General features: G+C 39.1%; 1 protein-coding gene across 4 annotated transcripts in view; it reads left to right on the top strand.

The window, feature by feature from the left end:
- Nucleotides 1-12,293: 12,293 nt before the first annotated feature.
- The window catches only part of Ddx59 (DEAD-box helicase 59), a 29,755-nt gene continuing 17,820 nt past the window's right edge, over nucleotides 12,294-24,228 (top strand). For 2 of the 4 annotated variants that reach the window (XM_023708718.1, XM_004625320.3), the window contains exons 1-4: nucleotides 12,294-12,398; nucleotides 13,609-14,430; nucleotides 16,219-16,386; nucleotides 22,504-22,593. In XM_023708718.1, the coding sequence (XP_023564486.1) occupies nucleotides 13,624-14,430; nucleotides 16,219-16,386; nucleotides 22,504-22,593 (1,065 nt within the window). In that variant the 5' untranslated portion in view covers nucleotides 12,294-12,398; nucleotides 13,609-13,623. Of the gene's footprint in view, nucleotides 12,413-12,750; nucleotides 13,529-13,608; nucleotides 14,431-16,218; nucleotides 16,387-22,503; nucleotides 22,594-24,228 lie in introns of those variants that run through there. The other 2 variants (XM_023708710.1, XM_023708716.1) reach the window with 2 other exon arrangements.

The raw sequence follows: 24,228 nt of genomic DNA, 5'->3' as shown, positions 1-24,228 counted from the left end.
TATCTAGCAGACTAAAAATTGCTGCATTGAAAGTATACACAGCACAATGAGCCAATGTGGGGACAGACTATCAGATAGACAAGACAAAATCACATTTAGCAGCAATGAAAATAAAGATTTAAGAAACAAATCATCTATGAAGGAAAGCCCATCAAAATCACAGCAGACTTATCAATGGAAACTGTCAATCAAGGAGAGCTTGAAATGAATTATTTTAAGCCCTAAAAGAAAATCTCCAATCCAGATGATGTAACTTGCAAAACTATCTTTCAAAAATGATGGAGAAAGATGATACTTCCATGACAAAGAACACCTGAGGAAATTCATGACCACCAAACCAGCACTCTAAAATGTTCTGAAGGATATTTTAGAAAGAGGTAACAAGGACCACAACTCCATGAACCCCAAGCTTAAATGAATCTACCAGGTAAGGGGAGTAATTAAACAGAGAAGTAAAAAGGGAACCAAGAAGAAGAAAATAAGATGACAGTGAGAAGTCAATACATATGAGTTATAACTACAAATGTTAAAGGTCTCAATTCACCAACATGACAAAGAGAAGTTACTATATGTCAGTTAAAGCCATCAATGTTTTCATTTCCTTTTTTTTTTTATGTAGTTCAGGCCGGCCTTGAGGTCATTATATATCCCAGGTTTGCCTTGAACTGGCTATGATCTTCCTACCTTAGCTTCCCAAGTGATGGGATTGCAAGTGCCTGTTCTATTTGCAGACAAAATGTATTTCAAGCCAAGTTCTGATTAAGAGACACCAAGAAGGTCACATATCCTTGTAAGGGAGACAGCGCAAGAGAGAGATAACAATCACAGATATATGTGCACCAAATACCAATTGATCCATTAATATTAACAAATATTAATGGATGTAAAAAATCAAAGAAACACTACAATCATAACTGGATACTTTAATATCCCACTGTCACAAATAGATCAACTATACAAAAAAAATCAACAAAGAAATATTAGAACTGAACCAAACCTTTCAACAAATAGATTTAGTAGATGTCTACAGCATTACCCCACAAAATCAGAGTGTACATTTTTCTCAGGTGCAAGGACCATGGCCTATTTATTTTATTTTACTTTTAATGTATTTAGTGCAGTGTCTACAGGGTCTCACTACACAGATCAGGCTCATAGTGATCTTCCTGTTTTCAGCCTCCAAGCGCTGGGATTACAGGTGTGTGCCACTGCACCGAATCTCAATTGCCATCTCAGCACCCCCGGGGGTAGGTGGGGATGACAAGGCACGTAGGGATGGCCTATTTTTTAAGATAGATTACATACTAGTTCACAGAATATACTAAAGTAAATGGAAAGGAATTGAAATTATCCCATGCACATTATCAGATCATAGTGTAATGAAATTAGAAATCAATGACAAAAGAAACCACAAGAGCCAGGCAGAGAGGTGCAGTAGTCCTGTAATCACAGCACTCAGGTGGCTGAGGCAGGATTGCTGTGAGTGTGAGGCCAGCCTGGCTCCAAAGTGAATTCAAAAGTAGCTTGAATGTCCTAAAAAAATGGAAATTACATAAAAACCTCATGAACAACCAATGGGTTACAGGTGAAATTTAAGAAAAAATTAGACAGCATCTATAATTAAACAATAATGCCAATGTAGCATATTGGAATTTATGGGACACAGTGAAAGCGGTCCTATGATGGAAATTTATACTGGTGAATTCCCATATCAGAAAAATAGAGTGAGCTCAAATAAATTGATATAGAACCTCACACTTCTAGAAAAAGAAGAGTTAGTCAAGCTCAAAGCTTATATGAAGGAGGAAATTATGAATGTAGAAATGAATGTAGTGGAAAGTAATATATAGAAACAATGAATTTAAAAACTGATTTTTGGAAAGATTAAAGAACATTTACCAACCTGTATCAATCTTATGAAGAAATGAATATGCTAGTGGTCCCAGTGTGGTTAGAAAATGATGATGCTGTGACAAGTAAAGATGGAAGAAAAAAGTGCAGGATCCTGAGTTCAATCCCTGGTACTGAATTAAAAAAAAAAAAGATGGAATAAAAAGAAGTTGTTTCCAGGTTAAAAAATAACTTGAGGGGGCCAGGGAGATGGCTCAGTAGAATAAGCGCTTCCCTGGCAAATGCAAGGGCCTGAGTTCAATCCCCAGTTCCGAAAAAAACCCCCAAGCAACCAACCAAACAAACAAACAAAAAACTTGAATTCATAATCTTCATTTGTTCATTGTTGAGAAATGAAGAAAAATTTTAAGATATTCTCATTTTTTTCTTCTCCTTTTTCTTTTCACTTAATGTTCAAGCAACATGTTTAATCTTACAAGGGAACATCCAGCACAATATCTCTTAAAATTTAATGCATACTCACCACAGGTTTCAAAGGGTACTAGTGGTGATAGCCACCATCCAGGACCTTCAGAAGGTGTCAGCCTTGTAGTATTGAGTCTAGTGTAATCTGCATATGCCTGACTTTGCTAATGTTTACCAAAGTAGACTTCACAGCTCAGTAGCAGTCTGTTTTTCCTAACCTTCAAATGACATCTTTCTAAGTTTAAGTTTTAGGATGAATAAAGAATTGTATTTTGGTATCATGTAATTTCACTGTCATGAATTCCATGCTTCTGTGGAATAAAAGCCTTCATGCTTACCTATACCAGGAATTGAGGCACAAAGAATTATATTTATCACTGAGATTTAAAAATGAAATTAGTAGTAAGACATTCCTAAAATTATTACATAATATTGATAATGTTATTGAAATATTACATTTACCGCCATGAAAACATTATTATGAATTGTGGTTGCTATAAAGCTATCAACGTATATAGAAGCTATGACTTCTTCACCTTTCATCCACAATCAGTGGGGAGGAACTGTTGACTATTTTCCACATGCTTCTTTAACTTGTCCCCTTCCCTTTATCCCTGTGGCCACCGCTTCAGTTTGTGCTGTGCCTTCTAGACTACCTCAGCTGCTTCCTAGTTTCCTGCTATCTCAGTTTGCTTTCCTGCCATCATTTCCCCATATTTGTCATCTCCTAAAATCTATTCTCCATCATGTAACATAACTGAGAAGTAAATCTTTATTACTATATGCCATGGAGATTCGGGGGTCATTTGTTATGGTACTGTAACTTGCCCAACGAGGCTGATACCTAACTTTCTTCCATTCTTGAATATGCTGTACTATCACAGTACATCTTTGTGTCTTCTTCTCTTTCCTGTTTTAATGGTCTCCATTCTTATTCAGACTTTAAAGGTCAGTTCCCCTGAAAAGTTTTTTTTTCTGATATGTTATATCAGGTTTGTGTGCCCATTCTGTGAATTCCTGTGACATCTTATATTTTCCCCTAGCATAACACTTACCATGGAATTATATCCCTTCCTCTGCTGTGAGGTTGATAATGGGTGGAGAGAATACTCCTTTTTCATCATTACATTTTTAGGTGTGGCACATGGCAACTCGATCTGCTGAATGTGTAAATTTCTAGCATTTAAAGAATTGGTCATATTATTTTCCAGAAAAAAGGAACTGAATGCAGAAAGTAGTATGGGCAAGTTATGATCTGATTCATTATGATGATGCAATTGAAAATAGTTCAACAGCAAGTCCAGTACTATCCATCTGTGTTTTCTGTCTTCACCTTGATGTATATCTATACAGGCTTTGTAAGTCCCACATAAAAAAGTATAAGAAGTAGCCGTAAACTAATAGGTATGAAACTGGAGTTTCTGGAGATTAAAGAATGCTATGCATTATTATTCTCTACATGTCTCAACAGTGCATGATAGTGACATACAGGTTAGCTCACATTATTGCAGCATTTGCTGTTCTAGGCACAGCTTAAGGCAGTCTCAGGATGGATAAGGAAGACGTTACATTCCACAACTCTTGTCTAATTGAGTCACTCTTGGACGTTTTCCTGTCCCTCCCTGCTGTAAATCATAATGCATAACAACAAGGCATTAGTAATGTTATTTGTGATTTCCATGTGACCTACTACCAGTAATGTATTCTGTGGCCCTACTTTTATAAGATCACTATAAAGACATTTCAGTGAAGATTTTTTTTTTAAAGTTTAGATTAACTCTACTCTTCTCTGGTGAAACCTAAGAGGAAATCAAGCTTTTCAAAAAAGAGCATATAGTGTTGTAGAGCCACAGGTGAGATCTGAATGGTTCTGAGGCTGGACTGACTAGCTCTGAAATGAGAAGGATTTGATGTTGATAGTAGGCTTCACATAGCCTGCTATTTCACAGCTCATCATGGGAAATGTAACCCACTAGGACATACATTAAAACGAATCATCCTATACTAAGTGAAATAAATCAGACATAAATTTTAACAGCATATGTTCTCTTGTGTGAGAAACTCAATGAATAAATGAGGAGCAAAATTGAAGACAGATATTGGCAACAGCATCTCTTTTTGTCTTTGGCTTGCTGTCATCAGATTCATTGTCAGATAAAGATTTTCTTTTTGTATCATCTTTTTCTTTACCAGCTTTTTGCGAATTAAGAAATGGTTCAAATAATTCTGGACAATCTAGATTTTCTTCAGGTTCCCATGTGTTGTCAGCACCTGTAAATCCCTTCCTCTTCAGAAAGTACTCCACCTTCCCAGTCACTACATGCTGGACCAGTACTTTTTCTACCACAAGCTCTTCAGGTTCTGCTTCCTCAACTTTTTTACTGTTTCCATTTTGTTTCTTTCCAATTTTTTGCAATGTAGTTTAATTGGAGGCCATTTTTTACTGCAGGCTTGAAGAGCTATTATTCACTGCCTTGGATGCTCAGTGGCAGTCTGCACAGTCCCAGCCTGTGTGCCTGCAGGTCCACTCGCTGAAGACAGATACTGGGAAGTAGGAAAACCATGTTCAAATGTGAAGAGAAATGGGGGCAGGGAGGGTGGAAGAAATAAGAGATTAATAAAAAGGAGGGAAAGAAAAAATAGAAACAAAGCTTTAGCAGAGTGTGGTGGTACATAACTGTAATCCCAGCACTTGGGAGGCTGAGGCAGGAGGACTGCTATGAGTTCAAGGCCAGCCTGGGCTACGATGTAAGTTCAAGGCCAGCTTGAACTATACAATTAAATCCTGTCTCAAAAAGCAAAACAAAACAAAAAAAGAGACAAAGCTTTTGCCCATGTAGAGGGGAAGAAGAATTGAAGGGAGGGGAAAGGAATGGGAAAAAAAGAATTAAGTCACACTATGTGCAGGTACAAATTCTCTATGATGAATGTGATAATTTCATATAGAAAATCTGTATTACTAAAAATAAATACTTTTTTAAAATTGAAAAAAAATGGAATCACTTCACACTTCAAGATTGACCATTTTTCCAGTATAGCAGGAATCTGAATGCAAAAGGCAGAGTTGAAGCTTTGTGAGAAAAATAGAGAACAGAGACAGGGAAGACCTATCAGCTTGAATTTTTTTCCCAGTGATTTCGAAGTGTTTGGGAAGTTCTGGGAACACTAAAAGTGCTTGGAACCATGTTCCTTGATTGGAACTTAAAGGGACACGACTGAAGATCTAATGTAAATAATAGCTGAAAGCAATTTGTTCTGGTTGACTTAACAGACATGGGCTTAAGTCATTACTGTGCCACACATTACCCATGTGACCATGGGTAAATTGCTTAATTACTTTAATCTGTGACTTCATTAGTACAGTGGAAATAAAATACCTACTTTACAGGATTATGCTGGGAATTAAACATAATGTTTGCAAAATGCTTTGACTAGTAACAAGCCACAGAGAGATCTCCAATGAAGAACTAGACCATCGTGTAAAGTAAGTGCCTTGCCTTTAAAAGTGCTCAGTGCTTCAGTCAGTCAATAATATAGCAGAATGCTGTAAAGTAATTCCACTTGCACATGTATGAAGCTTGACAAGGGTCAAGACTGGAGTCTGGTGAATGTATGCCAATCTACGTTACTATGATACATTAAGTTGCAAATCATTTTACAAATTTTCTAAAATAGTCTTCAAACATATAAAACTAAAATGTGGAACAACAGGGAAAGTTGACAAATCTATCACTTTAGTGGGAGATTTGACTTATTTTACCTATGAATGGTGAGAAGCATTCTGACAGGCAAATCTGAACATGAGTACTGATAAAGAGGTAGACAATTTGAACTATCAAGCTCAATTTATTTGAAATACATTGCTGTACCTGGCTACTGGCAAATAAACTTGTGTCTATATTACTCATTCTTCTATAGAAATAATGCATTTCCAATCATTACATGAAGACTTTTTGAAACTAACAAATACATTCTAGAACGTATATGAAGGGACAAAGCCTGAGTACAGCCACGACATTCTTCCAGGAAGCTTAAGTGGGGGAGCTTGTTCAACCAGATAGCAAAACCTGTAATAAAGTTATAATAATAAAGGCAGGATGGTATCGGCACAACTTGGAAGTCCAGAAGCAGACTGATGCATTGTGTAATCTTGATATATGACCAGAGATGACATTGAAGGTCACTTGGGGAAAGGTCAGGATTCGGGCAGTCTGCTGGTCAACTGGAAAACAAAGAAATGGAGTGTTCATACCAAATGTAAATCTGCTCCATGTGGATTAATGATTTAAATCCAAAATCAGAAGTTGAAAACTTTTCTAAAAATGTTTTCCTGATTTTAGCATACACGTAGGTTGTTTCTGACACCAAACTTGCTAGCAACAACAGAAGTTTTATTAATAAAAAAGCCACCGTAAAGAAAATGAAAAGATCTTGAACTGGATCCTGGGATTAGGGGGGAAATTGTTCTAAATACTTCATTGAAAAAACTGGTGAAACTTCAGTGATGACTATATAATAGCTACTAGTATTATACAGTGTTAAGTTATCTAAATTTGAACACTGTTCTGTGGATACATGAGGGAATATCTTTGTTTTTAGAGGTGCATGCTACAATTTGCTTTTAAATGGTTCAGTAAAACAAATCTCTACACACAAATACAGAAAACTCTGAGTGTATGTCAAGGGATGTGGGATATATATTGTAGATGTTATTTCAGTCACAAAACTTTTTATGTTTGATTTTTTTCAAGGTCAAAAGTGTTCTTAGGCATTTGCTTAGGTAAGCGCAGGGGCAGGGTTCGATCCCTGGCACCACATGCTGTGCCAGCTCCACCCCCATGCGTACTAAGCCGGTGATGGAGTCCAGGCGTGGTGGTGCACGCCTGTAATCCGAGCACTAGGGAGGCAGAAATCAGGAGGATCACTATGAGTCTGAGCTGTGTAGTGAGACTCTGTACAAAAAACTTAAAAGTGTTCTTAAAATTGAAAACACAATATTGCATAAGTATGTTCAATATTTGTTTTTATGTATTAACTAAAAATAGATTTAAACTTTGGTATTGTAAAAATCCTTTAGTCTCTTTCACAATGCATATACCAAAATGGGTAAAGAAATTTGGTGACTTCCAAATACAAAATGAAAATAAAACACCTGTTGTCAACTAAGGAAAATCACTTTTTTATATATGATTTATAGATATCTATCATATCTATGTATATTTCAATATATGTAAGCATTCATATAAACCAATTTTAAAATGAAATGAGATCATACTGATATAGGAAGAAAATAATCTCGGTGGATGACCTCCAAATGATATAGGGGAAAAAATGAAACTCTCAACTTGAAAGATACCTGGCACGAGTTCATGTTCTCTAAAAACAAAGAATGAATTTTAGGAACAAACAGAGGTTATGAACAGAATATATTTATTGAAGGAAAGAAAGCTCCTGTCCGAGAGACAGGAGGGGGGCCCTGAGTAGGTGGTCCCCGGGAACCTGTCATGTCCAGGGAAATTTATAGAGTAAAACCATGCGGGTGTAAGGTGAACATGGGAAGTCGCTTAGGTGGTCATGAGGTGGGACAAAAGTATGTCAACCAATGAGATTACAAGCACCATTGTGCAGGTAAAATCGACTAAGTCCAGGACCAAATGGGGAAGTGAGTCACATAGCAAGTGGGCACGAATATAGAACAGGACTTTGTCCTGTAGCTAGCTGGTAGTAGTCAGATTAGTGATTCTTTCTGACTTCCTCAGGGTGATGATCAATCCCAGGTGCTGATCTTTAGGGAGGTAAGCATTTGTTCGATCTTTGGTCTCTAGGTCTGGCCCACAGCAGGAGCATTCATCCCTCTTACAGTTGTAAGGTATCTTGTCTTTTTTGTTATCTCCTTTGAGGGCCAAGCCCTATCTGATTGCCTATAATGTTTTTAACTCAACTGCTTGCAAAAATACAATGAAAAAAATGGAAAGTACATATTATAGAAAAAAGGTCTTTACAATACCTATAACTGACAATAGACTGGTATAAAAATAGGTACTTCAAAATCCTTATGGGGGAGAGGACACATGAATTATACAGAACCCTTCCCAGTCCTTGTCACAGTCCAGAAATTTTGTATTTCTAATCCCACAGAGAAATTATTTTGAAATTCTAGTGAGCTAATTCCCCTACTACTTCCAGTGCAACCCATGGCAAGAATAAACTGTTAAGACATATGTGCAGTTATGGGAGCCAAAGGGGTCTGAAGTCTAAGCATGATGATGGGTGACTGGAACAAAGGCCTCAACCCAGGGCTGAATCCAGATTTTATTAATTTCTGAAGAAGGGAGTGGCTTGAGGATGAGGGACTGAGAATGGTGGCAAGTAGGTGAGCACTACGAGCTGGGCTAGCTGGAGGTCCTGGAATCACCTCTGCAATACAGAGAGAAGGAAATTCAGAAAGAGTAACCAGCATAACACAACTGAGATAGTACATAATGTTTGGGGCTGGTGCTCCAGCTCTGATGTAATGCTTTCTGCTCTAGGAAGTCACAGCCTGACAGCGTAGAGTATGGTTCTCCTTCCTACCTGGACCACACGTTTTGGGAGAGTTAACAGGGTTGGGTAACACTGCCCTGTCACCTTGCTTCAACGTTTAAACGTCATCAGTACCTTGGCTGGACTGATTTGTGCAGTTTAAAGCCAGTTGGAAGGATAAGGAAAAGTCCTAGCCAGTTCTGGACATATCAATGCATGGAAATAGAGCCAGGTTTAGCCAAAACAGAGACAATTATTCTTTCAAGGACAGTCCCCCAGGTGGTCCTCCAAAGTGAATGAATGAGCAACCTGTGAAACAAAAGGCTCAACCTTTATCATTAATTAGGAAATACAAATTAAGGGCATTATACAGTACCTACTCCTTCTTGGCAACTATGGCAAGGATTAGAGAATGAGACCAAAAGCAACCAATGCTGGTGCCAGCAGAGATTGGTGCAGTCACCATGAAATCAGCTGGAGTAATTTTGTCAAGTTCAATACCTTCTTACCTTCAAGTCCAATAGTGCTACTCCAACGTTCAAACAAGATTTGGGCACACATACCAAAGTGGACAAGAATGTGTTTACCAAGTAGTTATTTTATTTTATTTTACCTTATTTTGAAGAGTAAAAACAAAAGGCAGAACAAAAATCAGAAACAAAGACAGAAACAGGGTAACATACAACAATACATATGTTACAGATTTTCAAAACAAGAATAGTTGATTAACAATAGTCGATATCTATTTTTATTGTCAAATCTGTTGCTCAGATTAACAGATATAGTTCTGTAAGATTGGACATATGATTGAATATTACCGCTTGCTTTCAAGAAACCTTAAATTTTTGTTCCTGTCTTTTTCTTTTTGTACCTTTTAAAAAATTTAAGAGAGTATAATAATAATTGCTATGGCATTAGGAATGGTATACATTTAGAACTTGTGCGTTCCCACATTGTCTCTGCAGCTCTTCCTTTTTGTGATTACAATCCTATCAACACACTTTTCCTCAGCTATGTGGCTAGCCTCTGAAACATTCATTTTATTTATTTATTTTATTTTTTCCCTAATTTTATTGAGAAATAAATAGCAATGAGACAGCTTCAAATCAAATTGGTAGGATGGTTCCAATAATTAATACATTGCATACTGCCTTCCTAGTGGTTGTTTGTTGTACAAGATGCAGAAATGATATCCTATTTACAAACACTATTAGAACAAATCCCTCTATTCCTTGAATTAAGAGAATGTAGCTATATATCTATCCTAACCATTTTGAATACACAGATACACAATGGACATTCATCTATACCCCCTTCTTTGTTTAGTTTCATCATTTAAGTATTATAGGTGTGCGAGCTCAGCAAAATATTCCAAAATAGTCCAGTAGTCCATAATAGTATTGGGTCTTCCACTTGACTGACAATGTCAGAAGTTGTTGACCTGAGTCCCCTACAACTCAACATAACACCATGACTTTATTTCTTGTACTTTGTTTTTATACTTTTCTGCTGAAAGGCAAGCAAGATAAATCAAGACCTATGTAATCAGAATTGTAGCTTTTGGATCTCATGAAGTCAGTCAAATCCCCTCAGGGTTTATCCTGAGACCCTGTACCTCAGATTATAGATTCTTTGTCAGTGTCAGCCATGTGGATGAGTCATGGCCATTGCTTGGCCAATTTGCTCTGTGAAAGCCTGAGAGAATGTTTTCTCTCCATGTGACTCTCCTTAGGCACACTTTACATCATCGATCACTTTCCTCTTTGGCCCCATATCTCCTTGATCAGAAAATCTGGGACACAACTGAGTTACATGATGTTACAGTACAAGTTCTCATATGTCCTGAGTCTTAATTGACCTTGGAAGGCTAGGGCCAAAATGTTGGCTTTCCTTGTGGCTCTCTTTTTTTCTCTAATTTTTGGTCTGCAAACTTAACTTGTTAAACCTCCAGAAGAGACGTTTATTGTTATTGCCATATAACCTAGACTGCTGAGCTTAACCTCACTATCTGTCTATCAAACACCTTAGGCATAATATGGAACAGGTCTTTTTCATCAAGTATTGACATGTTAAACTTTAAGTCCCTACAGAATATGACAAAAAATATTTAAAAAATAGGAATAAAGAATTATATATGTTTACACTTAAGTCCAGAAATCTAACCATATACAATCATATACAATTGTTTCAGGACAGTCCCGCAACACTCCTTTTCCTGTCTCCTGCCTTCATTCACCAATCCCTTCCTTTTTAAACAATCATCTACCCAAGAGACAGCATGGCAGCAACTGGTGTGTCATGACAAGCAGCCCGTATTTAGAAGACCAGAATGACAGGCACTCCAAGCATGAACCTACTCTTACAAATTGTCGTTATCAGTGCAGTTGCTTAGTTCACAGGTGTCAGTATATATAGTTTGGGTGAGACTCTTTCCAATTAACTGCTAGATTCGAAAATACCAACTAGTTTTGTAATTACCCAGGTAGAGCTAGGCTTCAGGGGGCATGAGCTTATATGGTTGGAGACAGAGGCGGCTTTGAAAAAAAAAATACACAATTATCTTAGGCTTACAAATATTTGCTTACAATTGGTAAGGAATATTACAAATGTCACAAACCTAGGAAAGAGTTCTGTTATAGGTTTGTGACCTACATATTCAGGAAACTCAATAAATTTAATATGCCTTCCACTGATAAAGAAAAAATGTACAATGCATTAAAATCATATCTGCTACAATACGGACTACATTCAAAGTCAAAAGCGACAACTTCCACTTGCCTTGGCAGTGAAACATAAATTTCTACGCCCAGTATCTGGGTGAATTCACAGACTTTCTTTTTTACTAGTTATGCTTTAAGTTTTATGTTTGTTAGTATACTATATTGGATGCATCAGATATTTGATCAAAAAAATACCCTAAAACACGACATCCCCAGACACAGCCTTTGCCTAAATCATCCACCTCAACTTCCTTCCTCTCCAAGGTTCCCATCACTTCTCAACCGTAAGTTTTCTGGAAGGCCGATGCAAAGGCTGGAGGCAGAGAAAAGGCAAGCCACGGAGACAAGAACCCTGACTTGCATACGGTTTTTGTTTGGTTCTTTCGGTGCTGAGATGGAGGACCGTGGCGGTGGAAACATTATCCAGTCTATCAGACGCGCCATCTTAAGCGCACTGTTCTGAAGTTACCCTTGTCAGCTAAAAGCAGAAGAGGGATTACAGGCCCATGCAAACCGCTCATCCGCCCCTGTACACTCAAACTCCCCACTCTGCGCGCGCCAGCCCAGCACCGCCCCCTGGCTGTCATCTTTCCGTGCGTCTGTCCGTCCACCAGGCCGGGCCTACAGCCCGGCCCCGCCTCCACCCCGCCCGGGCTGCGGGCAGCGCGAGGGGCGGGGATATATAGGGGGCGGGGACAGAGCAGGCTCCGCCCATGGCCCCCTCCCCAGCCCCGGAGGTGGAGCGCGCCTCCACTCGCAGCGCGGGCCGCGCTCCCTCCAAGCAGATCGGCCTTGTCCGCCGGAAGCTCGGCCTAGCGCCGGGAAGGAGCGGACGCGGAGGGAGGTCCGTGAGGGTGAGCGAGCGCGGGCCCCGGCTGCTAGGGATCTTTGCTGTCCCGCACCCCCACCTCGGAAACCCCGCCGCGGCCGGAAGCCCCCCCCTCCGTCGTGAGGTCCCTGGCCTCCCTCTGCACCCGGCGCCGCCCACCGCGCCTCCCAACAGCGCCGTGACGTGCGCGCCCCCGGTGCGGAGGCGACGTCGGGGAGCGTCTGGGAACGCGCGGGGGCGGGGTGGGGGCGTCGGCGAGGCGGAGGCGGGCGTCCTGCACCTCTGTCCCCGCGATGTTTACTTCTCCAGTTGAAGAGTCGGAGATGCCAGCCTTTCTCCCCTCCCCGCAGGCCGTCCCCGCCAATCTTTGGCACTATTGTTGATGTAGGATACTAATTCTTGGCCCTCTGTTGCGTTTTTGTTGAATTTTTTTTTCCTGGTAAATGGAATCCAGGAGCTAATAATTTAATAATCCTAATAATCTTTGAAAAAATATTAGAGTAGTTGATAGTCGCAAACTAGGTTAAAAGTAGTTTTCCCAATTACTATTAGTTTTTCAGAAATTTTGGTGTCAGTCGAGCATGTGCATGGAAGTCAGTGCTTGGGCTTTTTAACAGTTGTGTGACCTTGGACATATAATTTCTAGCTGCTGAGAGTCGTCTTAGATAAACTCATATATACATACAGACATGTATATTTTATACTATGTAATATACATAATATACATGTGTATCTGTGTACATATATGAGGTAGTACTAACCAGTTTCACATAGTTGTGAAGATTAGGTAAAGCCTAAACACAGTGTTTAGCACAGAATAAACACTCAGTAAGTGCTACTTATATAAAAATAGCATTTTTCACTATAGTTTGTGGTTTTGACTTTTAAGATTCTAATTATGAAGTCTCTCTCCAGTTTTCTTTTGTGAAAATATAATAGAAGGATATGCTGTAGGATTTCTGTCATCTGATGCTTCAGAGTGCGAATGGTCAGGATGCAGGATAGGACAGGGCTGTGGTTAGTAGTGAGCAGTGTTTCACTACTATGTATGTGAGGAAGAGGACTCTTGGTCACCAGAGGAAACACACAGGAGAAGAGCTTGGTGTAACCGGTGTCATGATCTCTTCACTGTTCCTTTGAGGTGAAGCCCTGGGACACATGAACATACCTGCTATATATGTGAATGTGAAATAAAACATAGCTGATTGTATAATTTCCTTAACAGAATATTGAAGGATGTTTGTTCCAAGATCTTTAAAAATCAAGAGGAATTCTAATGAAGATGTCAGAAGTTGTGTAGCTAAGAAAATTAAGCCAGAAAGAGAAGACTGTCATTTAGACCAAGACAGAGGTATTGCATCTGATGCCTTAGTTCCAGAAAGAGCCACACCACCAGTCAAGGCCAGTAGGGAATTGGGTTCCTTCCCCAGTCCAGCTCATCAGGTGGCAGAGGTCAGCCTGGTAGCACCTGAGCAGAATGAAAAGGCCAGCCCTGCTTTTGAAGAGCCTGTGAAGTCCTTTTCCAAAACACAGCGCTGGGCAGAGCCAGGGGAGCCTGTCTGTGTTGTCTGTGGCCGTTATGGAGAGTATATCTGTGATAAAACAGATGAAGATGTGTGTAGCTTGGAGTGTAAAGCGAAACATCTTCTCCAAGTTAAGGGAAAAGAAGAGAAGTTAAATCTCAGCAGTCCGCAGAATGCTGGTTCTGAGCCAGGGTATCCGCTTACTGCTTTTTATGTCTACAGACAGCATCCTTTTATTTCAAGCCTTCAGGAGGACCAGATTGAACATCTTAAACAGCAGCTAGGAATTTCAGTTCAAGGGCAAGAAGTCACCAGGCCCATCATTGACTTTGAACATTGTGATTTCCCTGAGGCCTTAAATCATAACTTGAAGAAGTCTGGCTATGAGGTGCCAACCCCCATCCAAATGCAGATGATTCCTGTGGGACTTCTGGGAAGAGACATTCTGGCCAGCGCAGATACTGGCTCAGGAAAAACAGCCGCTTTTCTTCTTCCTGTTATCATGAGAGCATTAGCAGAGGTAATTGATAGAATCCACATGCATTATTCTCAGGAACAAATGCTATACTTATTATGTTTCATCTTCAACTGTGTTAAAATTGCAAGTTGGGAACAAATATTTTTATTTGTTTATACCTACCTTGGTAGTCACTGGTGCAGTTTATTTTTGCTGCTGATAGTAGTTGAGTGTAGAACATAATGTTAGAGAATTTTTCTTTTATTGTCTTGACCCAAAGGTCTCTTCACTGAAGGTCTAAAATATTCCTTACAAAACATTTTTAAAAACAGATTTTCTATAAAATGAATAAGCGTTTGATCTGGAAACAATTCTGCTGACTAGATGAGTTGCAATTTATTTGTCAATTATGCTTCCTTGGATTTTGTATTTTGAAGAAACTTTTTTATCAAAGTTTAACTGTGTTGTAGAATTTCAAACTACACCCTTCAGTATTATGATTTGTGGTTCATCTTAAAAATAATGCTTCATTGCCTTACTTGTCATGTTCTAATATGTTAAACACTTTCATGCATTATTAGTTTACTAATTTTTTTTTTTTTTGTACTGAGGATTGAACTCACGACCTTGTACTTGCCAAGGCAGGCACTTACGGTGCTGAGCTATCTCCTCAACCCCTGATTAAATATTTCGAGTGATTATTTTTTGTCAATACAGGTTACATAATCCTTAGGGACCAGTAGTATTTAAAATTTTGGAGTTTTTCCAGTTTTTTAGTATTTGAATAGACTTTCATTAGTTGAGCATCCCTAATCCCAAAGTAGGAAGTTGTGCTCACTTTGGCAGCACATATACCAAAAATAAGTTCACAAGAATATTAAATATGACTCTTTTTTTTTTTTTTTTTTGTACTGGGGACTTTTTTTTTTAACTCAGGACCTTGCGCTTGCCAGGCAGGCACTTATGCCACTGAGCTATCTCCCCAGCCCCATGAATGTCATGTTGATGTTCAAAGTGTTTTGTGTTTCACAGAATTTTGGATTTCAGGTTTTTAGGTTGGAAATGTCTAACCTTTACTGGTGAGTTTGTAGTCTCTGAACCATATCAGAGAAGAAAGGGAATAAAAATATGGAAAAGAGAGGAAAGGTAAGGGAGAAAAACTGAGATAATGAGAGAGTTTGGTGTGGTGGTGCACGCCTGTAGTCCCAGCATTGGGAGGCTGAAGAAGGAGGGTTGCCCTGAGTTGGCCAGCCTACGTTACATAGTGACGTTAAGGCTAGCCTGAACTACATAGCGAGAGCCTGTCTTAAAAATCCTCCCCAGAAAAGATAATGAGAAAAAATAAAGTACTGGAGAACCATAAGACCAAAAGTAGGATATGGAAGCTTCCCTACCGCAAAGCATAAAAGTTAGCTCTTTGGACAGAGTAAAGAATAAATATACAGAAAAGATACGAAAGAAAAACCAAGGTCAAGTGCCAATCTCTGCCCAGATCCCTATGATGATGGTCATGTTTTTCTCTTCAGAGGAGGTGAGCAGAGACTTCAGATCTACTGCTTGTGGGAGCAAACCTTCCATTTCCCACCTTGGTTACTGTGGACGCCTCTCCCTAGTCCCAATGTTGGTCATTAATTGTATATCTGTGTTACATAAAAAATGAGATTAATTTATGATGCTTTTGGAGAAAAATAAGTACCTGAATTCAGTGAGCAAAAGGTGTGAGGGCTTGTGTCTAGCAGGGGTCATGGAAACGCTTTCGAAGAGAAATGTTCCTGGAATCACTGAAGACTTAGTCCACATCAGCAAGAATTAACCGATGGTGTTTCTGACTTATTTTTTACCCTTTTGCAGAGCAAAACTCCATCTGCACTCATTCTTACACCAACAAGAGAGCTCGCCATTCAGATAGAGAGACAAGCTAAAGAACTGATGAGTGGTCTGCCACACATGAAAACTGTGCTACTTGTGGGGGGCTTACCCTTGCCCCCACAGCTTTATCGCTTGCGACAGCATGTCAAGGTAAGCACCTGTTTGATAGAGTACCTCAAGACGTTTTGTAAGTCATGTAAGAACTAGTGTTTTGTTTTATTTCCCATTGAGGATGAAGTACGATTTTTAGGGGGTAGTATTCAAATTCTTGGCGAGTAAGCCTTAAATTGTTTTAAGTTCATTTCATATAGGAAAGGGCTCCCACATTATGGGTCACTAAGTGAGTGCCTCATAATATGCTGAATGTGGTTTTATGTGTTCATATCCATTATCTCATTTAACCAATCAGTGGGTTGGCATATCTTTTTTTTGGGGGGTTGGCATATCTTGACTTTTATGGCTAAGTTGAATCTCAGAATGATGGGATTTATCTAAATGACTTGTTTGTTTGTTTGTTTGTTTGTCTGTTTTTTGGTGGAGCCAGGGATTGAACTCAGGCCCTTGCACTTGCCAGGCAAGTGCTTATTCTATTGAGCTATCTCCCTGGTCAGGGATTTATCTAAAGATCTGTAATCAGTAAATGATTGTTGCCAAAACTGAAAATGTATGAGCTGTTTCCTTTGTTTGCTGTGCTATTATGTGTGGTCAGTATTTTCTGATATTGAGAATATGGTGCATTGATGGCTTTGGTGCTTGGTAGCAGTATGTCTGCATGTCTGTGAGCCTGCTGTTTTGGAGTTTGAATGGTTGACTGAATGGTTGCCTTTAAAGTCCACATGCTTAAGGGTCAGAACAGGTGCTGACCAGTTAAAGTGGGCATTAGCTTTAGTGCAAGTGCTGGGTCCTGGAGTCCTGAGCTGTTCTGGACATTAACCATTTAATTTCTGGGATAGTGGGGAGGTCCTGGAGTCCCAAGGAAGAAGCTGAGGTGCCAGAGAGTTTGTTGGGTATTCTGGAAGGAGGGGACAACAGTGACTTACTAGCTGGCGAGCACTACTGTAGTATTCAACATGCACCTCCTGCTACAAAGTGAACACAGGCTTTGCGTGTGCTCAGTAAGCACTGTTGCTGAGCCCCATCTGCAAGTCCAGAATTCAACAGCTTCTGTGGGTGAACATCAGCTTTCTTAGAGGACTATTGTAAAAATCAAATAAGATGTATTAGATACCTGCTTAGGCAGATGCAGGGGCTAGGAGTTCAATCCCTTGGCCTGCTGTGAGAGGCGATTGACACTCGGTGTGGTGGCGTGTGCCTGTAGTCCCAGAACTTGAGAGGCTGTAAACAAGAGGATCACTACAAGTCCGATATATGCAATAAGACCCTGTATATCTTGTGCATCCTGTCCTAAATACAAAAAAAGATGTATTTGATAAATTTAAAACAAAATATAATTGTAAGATACTATAAATTGATAATGGGATGGTTTAAAAGTTAAACAATTATGGGATATTGAATCCGTGGTTTTTAATATGAACACCCAAAATATAAAACAGGTAAAGCTGATTTGATTAATATAAAATTATTATAAGTTTAACAATATATTTGTAAAGTAAGTACTAAAATTATTTTTCATGGGCATCAAATTTGAAATTAGGTTAATAGAATTTACTACAATCTCCTGTGAGCCTGTGCATTGAATTTATTTCGTTGCCTAGACTAGAGTGGAGATAAGTATGCGCAGCTTCTCGCAGCTATTCTTGTGTTCCCACATGGGTAAATATGCAAATCCTAACAGTCTTGAAATAACTATTCTTTCATTCCCATTCTTAAATAAGTTAACACATTGGGGTAATCTCCAGCATGCAACATTTAGTAACTCAAGATTGGACTTGGTGTTTTTGCACTTGTTAAAAACTCTCATGCAGCACAGTATAAAGAATTATTTTTCTCCCTAGCTTCCTGGAAATAAGTTGCTGACTTGGTGCCTCTGTCACCCTCACATGCTTTAGAGTATGGTTCTTACTAAGGGGAACTTCGGGATTTTTTTTTAAAGGCTGATAAATGAAAAAAAAAAAGCCACAAGAATAAGAAAAAAAAATGTCACAGGTCTGTCCTGTTACAATTCTGTATATGGTTAGATTTCTAAATTTCTTTGTAAAATTATGTAAATACTTATTTCTACCTTTATGAAATTATTTTTCCTACATATTCTGTAAGGTCTTACAGTTCAACATACCAATATTTTGATGGAAAATACTTGTTCCATGATATGCCAAAGATGTTTGATATTTAGACAGATAGGGTAAACCGAACTGTGTATATAGCAGATTAATAATAAGCTTCTCTTCTGCAGGGTTAACAGCCTAAGTTAGCAGTTCAAAATTGGAGAAAAGGAAGGGCTGCAAGGTCAGCCAACATTTTGGCCCTAGCCTTTCGAGGTCAGTGAAGACTCGGGACATAGGAGAACCTGTGCTATAACAACATGTAACTCAGTTGTGCTCCACATTTTCTGATCAAGAAGATCATGGAGCCACAGAGGAATGTGATCCATGATGTATAGTGAGCCTGGGGAGAGTCACATAGAGAGAAAAAACATTCTCTCAGGCTTTCAAGAGAGCAAATTGATCAAGCGATGGCCATGACTCATCCTCATGGCTAACACTGACAAAGGATCTACAAAGTGCAGTACAGGGCTAGCTACGGGATAAATCCTGAGGGTACTTGACTGACCTTATCAGATACAAAAGTTACATTTCTTGCTATATAGGTCTTGCTTTATATTGGTCTTAACCACCCAGAAGAAAAGTATAAAAACGAGGTATATAAAGTAAAGCCATATTAATACAATGAGCTGTAAAAGGCTCAAGTTAGTAACTTCTAAGGATATCCCACTAATATTATAGACTGCTAGACAGTGTTGGATTGTTTAGCTGAATTCAAACACCTTAATATTTGGATGCCAATAGAATATTCACCTCTGACAGGACTAAAAAAAAGGGGGGGATACAAAGGAAAGATCATTTTGTATTTATATATACAAAATAGTTAGGATAGATATACAGTTACTTTTGCTTAATTCAATGAGAAGAAAGAGGTGTACTAATAGTGTTTGGACAGGATATCCTGTGTGCTTCTTGTACTATGGATAACCATTAAGAAGATAACAATGTACTATGTATTGATTATTGAAACTGTCCTATTATTCAGCTTTGAAACTGTCTCATTCATATTTATTTCTCACTAAAATAAAAAAAATTTAAAAATAAAATAAAATTTAAAAAAAATAAGGAGAACATTGTTTTGGATAACCGTAATACATTTGTTGAATCAGTAAGTGAGCATGGGTTCATTGGAATACAGCAGGAGTAAACATTGTTTTCATGTATATCTTGGAGCCCATTCCCATTTTTATAGTTTTCCCATCTTTTTTATTAGTATCAGTTCAGAATCACATATTACATGTAGTTGTCAATTATCATCTCTCCAATTTGGAGTGCTTTGTGGGTCTTCTGATTTCCTCCTTAAAAAAATAAAAAGATTTGAATGCTGCTTAGTTTGAAGAACATCCCTCAGTTGATGAGGACTAGTACAGAAGAGATGCTTTGTACTTTTCATTGCATTTTTTTTTCCATTTATGTATTTGGTATAAGGTCTCACTACGCACCTCAGACTCATGGTGATCCTCTTGTTTTCACCCTCTCTAGTGCTGGTATTACAGGTGTGTGCCACACAGCTCAGCATGCCGCAGGGGAGGGGCTGGCACAGCATGCGGGACTAGGGATCGAATCTTGGTCCCTGTGCTTGCCAAAGCAGGTGCTTAGTCTGCTGAACTATCTCGCTGGCCCTTCATTGCATCTTTTTCAGTGGCACATTTCTGTTTGTTTTCTTCCTAGTGATAGTCTCTCTTTTTAGCACTTTCAAGGTTCACTTGTCCCTTTTTATGTTCAGTAAATGTTTAGGACAAGGACTTTGTGTTATATAAATTTTTGTGCTTCAGCAAACTTTTAATTTATTCACATATTTATATCAGTGTGAATTCATGTTTTCCTTTTTTGTTGAAAGGGTTATAATCTTTGCATATTATTATTTGACTTGATGCTCCAGTTGCCCTTGATTTGCCCTATGGAAACACCTTCAGGCTGGCCTGTGTGTCCTTAGATCATATCCCCGTAGTTCTTTGACTACTTCCCTGCATAAAGAAGATGTTCTGTGCTTGTCTTATCCTTTCCCTTGCTCAGCCCTGACACCATGCCTCCCTCCAAGGAATCTTGCCTTCTTTTGGCAAGGAATAGTATTTGGAAACTAAGATGTGAGCACTATACATACTCATTGCTTTTGGGCTCTCAGTGTTTCTACGACCTCTTATTGGAGATAGTGGGGAGACCAATCTCAGTGTGTGTTTTGTGTGTATAGTTATTGAAGACTGAGGCCATGGTTTACATTAAGAGTTCCAATTCTAATTCAACACAGCAGGAATTTGCTTCAGGTTTTCTGTTTTATATTTTTCATATTCACAACTCGGACAAGGAGAAACCCGCAGCTCCCTTTTCCTTATGTATTTGTTGGTTTGAACAATTCTCCTACAAAGGGTCACTCTCACTTTGTTGTCACTGTCCCCTCCATGCAGCAATCTTCCTTCCTCACTAGGCTCTACCCTGGCCCAGGCCTAGAAAGGAAGATGTGCATGGAAGCAAGCATGGTGAGCGAAGAGTAAGCTCATTCGTAAATCCAAACAAACGTTGAATAAAAACAGTTAATTATTTTAAAAAGTGGAAAATACTAGACTACAGAGGCATGTAATTGCAGGGAGTATGTTAAAGCATTGGCTCTAGAAAAAGGTAAAAGTTTTAATTAGCTTTACAGTTTATTAAATTATATGTACTTAGGGCTGGCCAGACAGCTAAGCGCAATGAAGTGCCTGCTTTGGCAGAGTGCAGCAGCAGGGGTTCGATCCCCAGTGTGCTGTGTCAGCCCCATCCTCAGGGCATGCTGAGATGGCGATTAAAACTGGGTGTGGTGGCGAGTGCCTGTGATCCCAGCGCTCAGGAGGCTGAAAACAGGAGAATCATTACAAGTCCGATCTATGTAGTGAGACCCTGTACACCCTGTAGATCTTGTCCTTTATTCATAAAAATAAATAAATTAGATATGCTTGTTAAAGTTCAAGGGAAAATGCTACAAGAACAAAAAAAAGTTTACAATTTTTAAAGCAACAGAAGTGGGAAAAGGAAAGAGAAGAATTAAACTCAACTGAAAATATTAAAAGTGTCTTGAAGGACTGGGTATATAGCTCAGTGGCACAGGGCCTACCTGGAAAGCACAAGGTCTTGAGCTCAATTTCCAGTACCAATAAATAAATAAATGTGACTTGAAAGTTTGTGGTATTTCTGAAGTGCCGAAACAGATACTTAAAGTTGTATGAACAGAAAATCTTATAACCCTTATAAAAGATGTTAACTTTTTTAGTAGTTTTATTGTCCTGTCAGTGTATATTTGAACAGTGGAATTCAATTGAATTTATTAGATCATTTGTAATTCTGTCTTATACCAGGCACTCTCATTTAATCTTCACATTAATTAGTGTCATTTCCAGTTTTAGAGGCGGGGGCAGAGTCTCACACCATTATTACAAGGTAGAGCTTGGAATTCTACTGAAGTTCAGTTGACCAGAGGACCCCTGCCTTGGCTACTCCTTCAGCTACCATATTATAAAATTCTTGAGACGCTCGAGCATCCTTAGAAATCACCATGCCCAATCTCTTCTCAATTTAAAAATGAAATAACAAATCCAAAGAGGTTACGGACTTTGTACTTGTTCACAGGGTCAGATTGCCATCTAATTGCCCACACAGCCCCTCTCCTACCACTGCCTGCCCTGCTTTTCCTGTCTCCTATATCACCTGACCCTTGCTGGCCTCGCTGCCTCAGGAATGCCACAGAGGCTGTGCTTCAGCCTCTGTCGTTCACCTTGTCCACTTTGCTCACTCTGTCTAATCCTTTAGATTTGAGCTTCAGTTTTAGGTAGGGCTGGACAGAGCCCTACCTTCACTGCATACCATCCTTATCTCATTAGCACTATATTACAGGTTATCCAAGAGCAGGAACTATGTTTGATTTAGTTTGATTTAGTCAAAATTCATCATTGAATTTTGAGTACTTAACACAGTGTCACATATTAGCCACTTAATAACAATAGAATGAATGAATGGATGGATGGATGGATGAATATAATCTAATTTTCAAATTTGCCTTGTCTCTTTTATGCAGGTTATCATAGCAACCCCTGGACGACTTTTGGATATAATAAAACAGAATGCTGTAGAACTCTCTGGTATAAAAATTACAGTAGTAGATGAAGTAAGTAGTGTTTCAGAAGCATTGGTCACATAATTTTATATAACTTATGAAAAGTATATTACAGTTATATAGTTTTATTGTGTATTCAGGGGCATTTTCTCCCCCAAAGGAAAAAAATACAGACACCTAGTGAAGACAGCATTCCGAGCAGGTTTCTGTGCAGCACTGAGGTCTGGCACATGAATTCAGCTCAGTGCTGTCCTCTCCGAGGTGATAGCTGGCACTAACTCAACACATACTATGTTTACAGTGATAAGTTTTTATTTATTTTGTATTTTTAAAATCTTTTTATTTATTTTTTTGGTACAGGGTCTCACTACACAGCTTGGACTCAGTAATCCCCCTGTCAGCTGGGATTATAAGCATGTGCCACCACTCCTGGTTTTGGCGACTGGCACAGTGTGCTCGGGGTTCCGGGGCCAGTAGGACATGTGGTACTGGGGATCGAACCTAGGTCCTTGCGCTTACCAGGCAGGGCTCAAACCACCAAGCTGTCTCCTCAGTCCTGTGATAAGTTTTTAAATATTTAGTGCTTTATGTTACTTGTCCACAAAATTAAAGGAATCAGTGACAACAAATTATTAATGGGAATTGTGGGTAGAAGTAACTAGTAATGCTTTGTTGGGTGACTTTTTTCACTTTTTTTCTGTGTAGACATAGGTATCTGTGACTGTGATTTTTTTATTTTGTTTTGTTAATATATCCTAGGAGCATTTTGTACTCTGGCTTCTATAATAAGGTGAGTTCAATCCCCGGTACCACAAAAAAAAAAAAAGGTGAGGTGAAGTAAGTGCAGCATTACATTGTATGGTATTCCATCATGCAGAGATCACAGAACCTTGTGCCAGTCTACCCTGGACATATATTGTCCCTGCCTACAGGGCACATGTATGCCCACACGTGTCCCCCTGCAGTGACAGAGTATAGCACTGTGGGTCACAGGTGCTGGCCCCTGACAACAACTTGACTTGCTCTGGGGGCCTTGGTAAGTAGTAGTGAATACCTGAAGAAATGGAAGGCATGTAGCTACGACCCTCAAGACCAAGGTGTGGGCATTTTCACCATCCACTGTGAGATTTTGTTTAATCTAGGGCTGTGACAAGGATGAAGAATGATTGCAAAGCTGTCTGTAGGCCAAAAAGTCCTACAGAGATGTAAATACTGTTACTCAGTTCATTAAAATGTCTCTAAAGTCAGCCTTGTCCTGGCATGGCCTTCTGGTGGAACCGATTTATTGTATCTACTTATCATCAGACTCACTACTGATGACTAGTCTTCTTTTCGTTGATAAGCCCATGTTCTTCCCATCTGTAGAGCCAAAGAAATGATTCTTTTTTTTTTTTTTTGAAGTCTTTCTAAATTTTATTGGCACCGAAATAGAACATGGATTGAGCATAAACCTCTCCAATTTAAAAAAAAAAAAAAACAAGAATGCACGAAGACATGAATATAAAATCTAACCTTTCTCCCCAACCTTCCTGGTGGAGGCTTACTGCCTTACTTAAGGCAGATTAAAATGCCCCACAATTCCAGGTTTTAATTTAGAAAATATAGGGTATAAATGAGTGTCAAAATAATTCACAGCAATGCAGACAACACTCCCCAAGTCAGAGCAGAGAGATCCAATGAGGCACT

Source organism: Octodon degus, unplaced genomic scaffold (assembly GCF_000260255.1).
Source record: "Octodon degus isolate 3935 unplaced genomic scaffold, OctDeg1.0 scaffold00009, whole genome shotgun sequence".
Classification (NCBI taxonomy): Eukaryota; Metazoa; Chordata; class Mammalia; order Rodentia; family Octodontidae; genus Octodon; species Octodon degus.
Note: the sequence above shows the minus strand (reverse complement) of the source record. Positions and strands in the feature narration are given on the sequence as shown.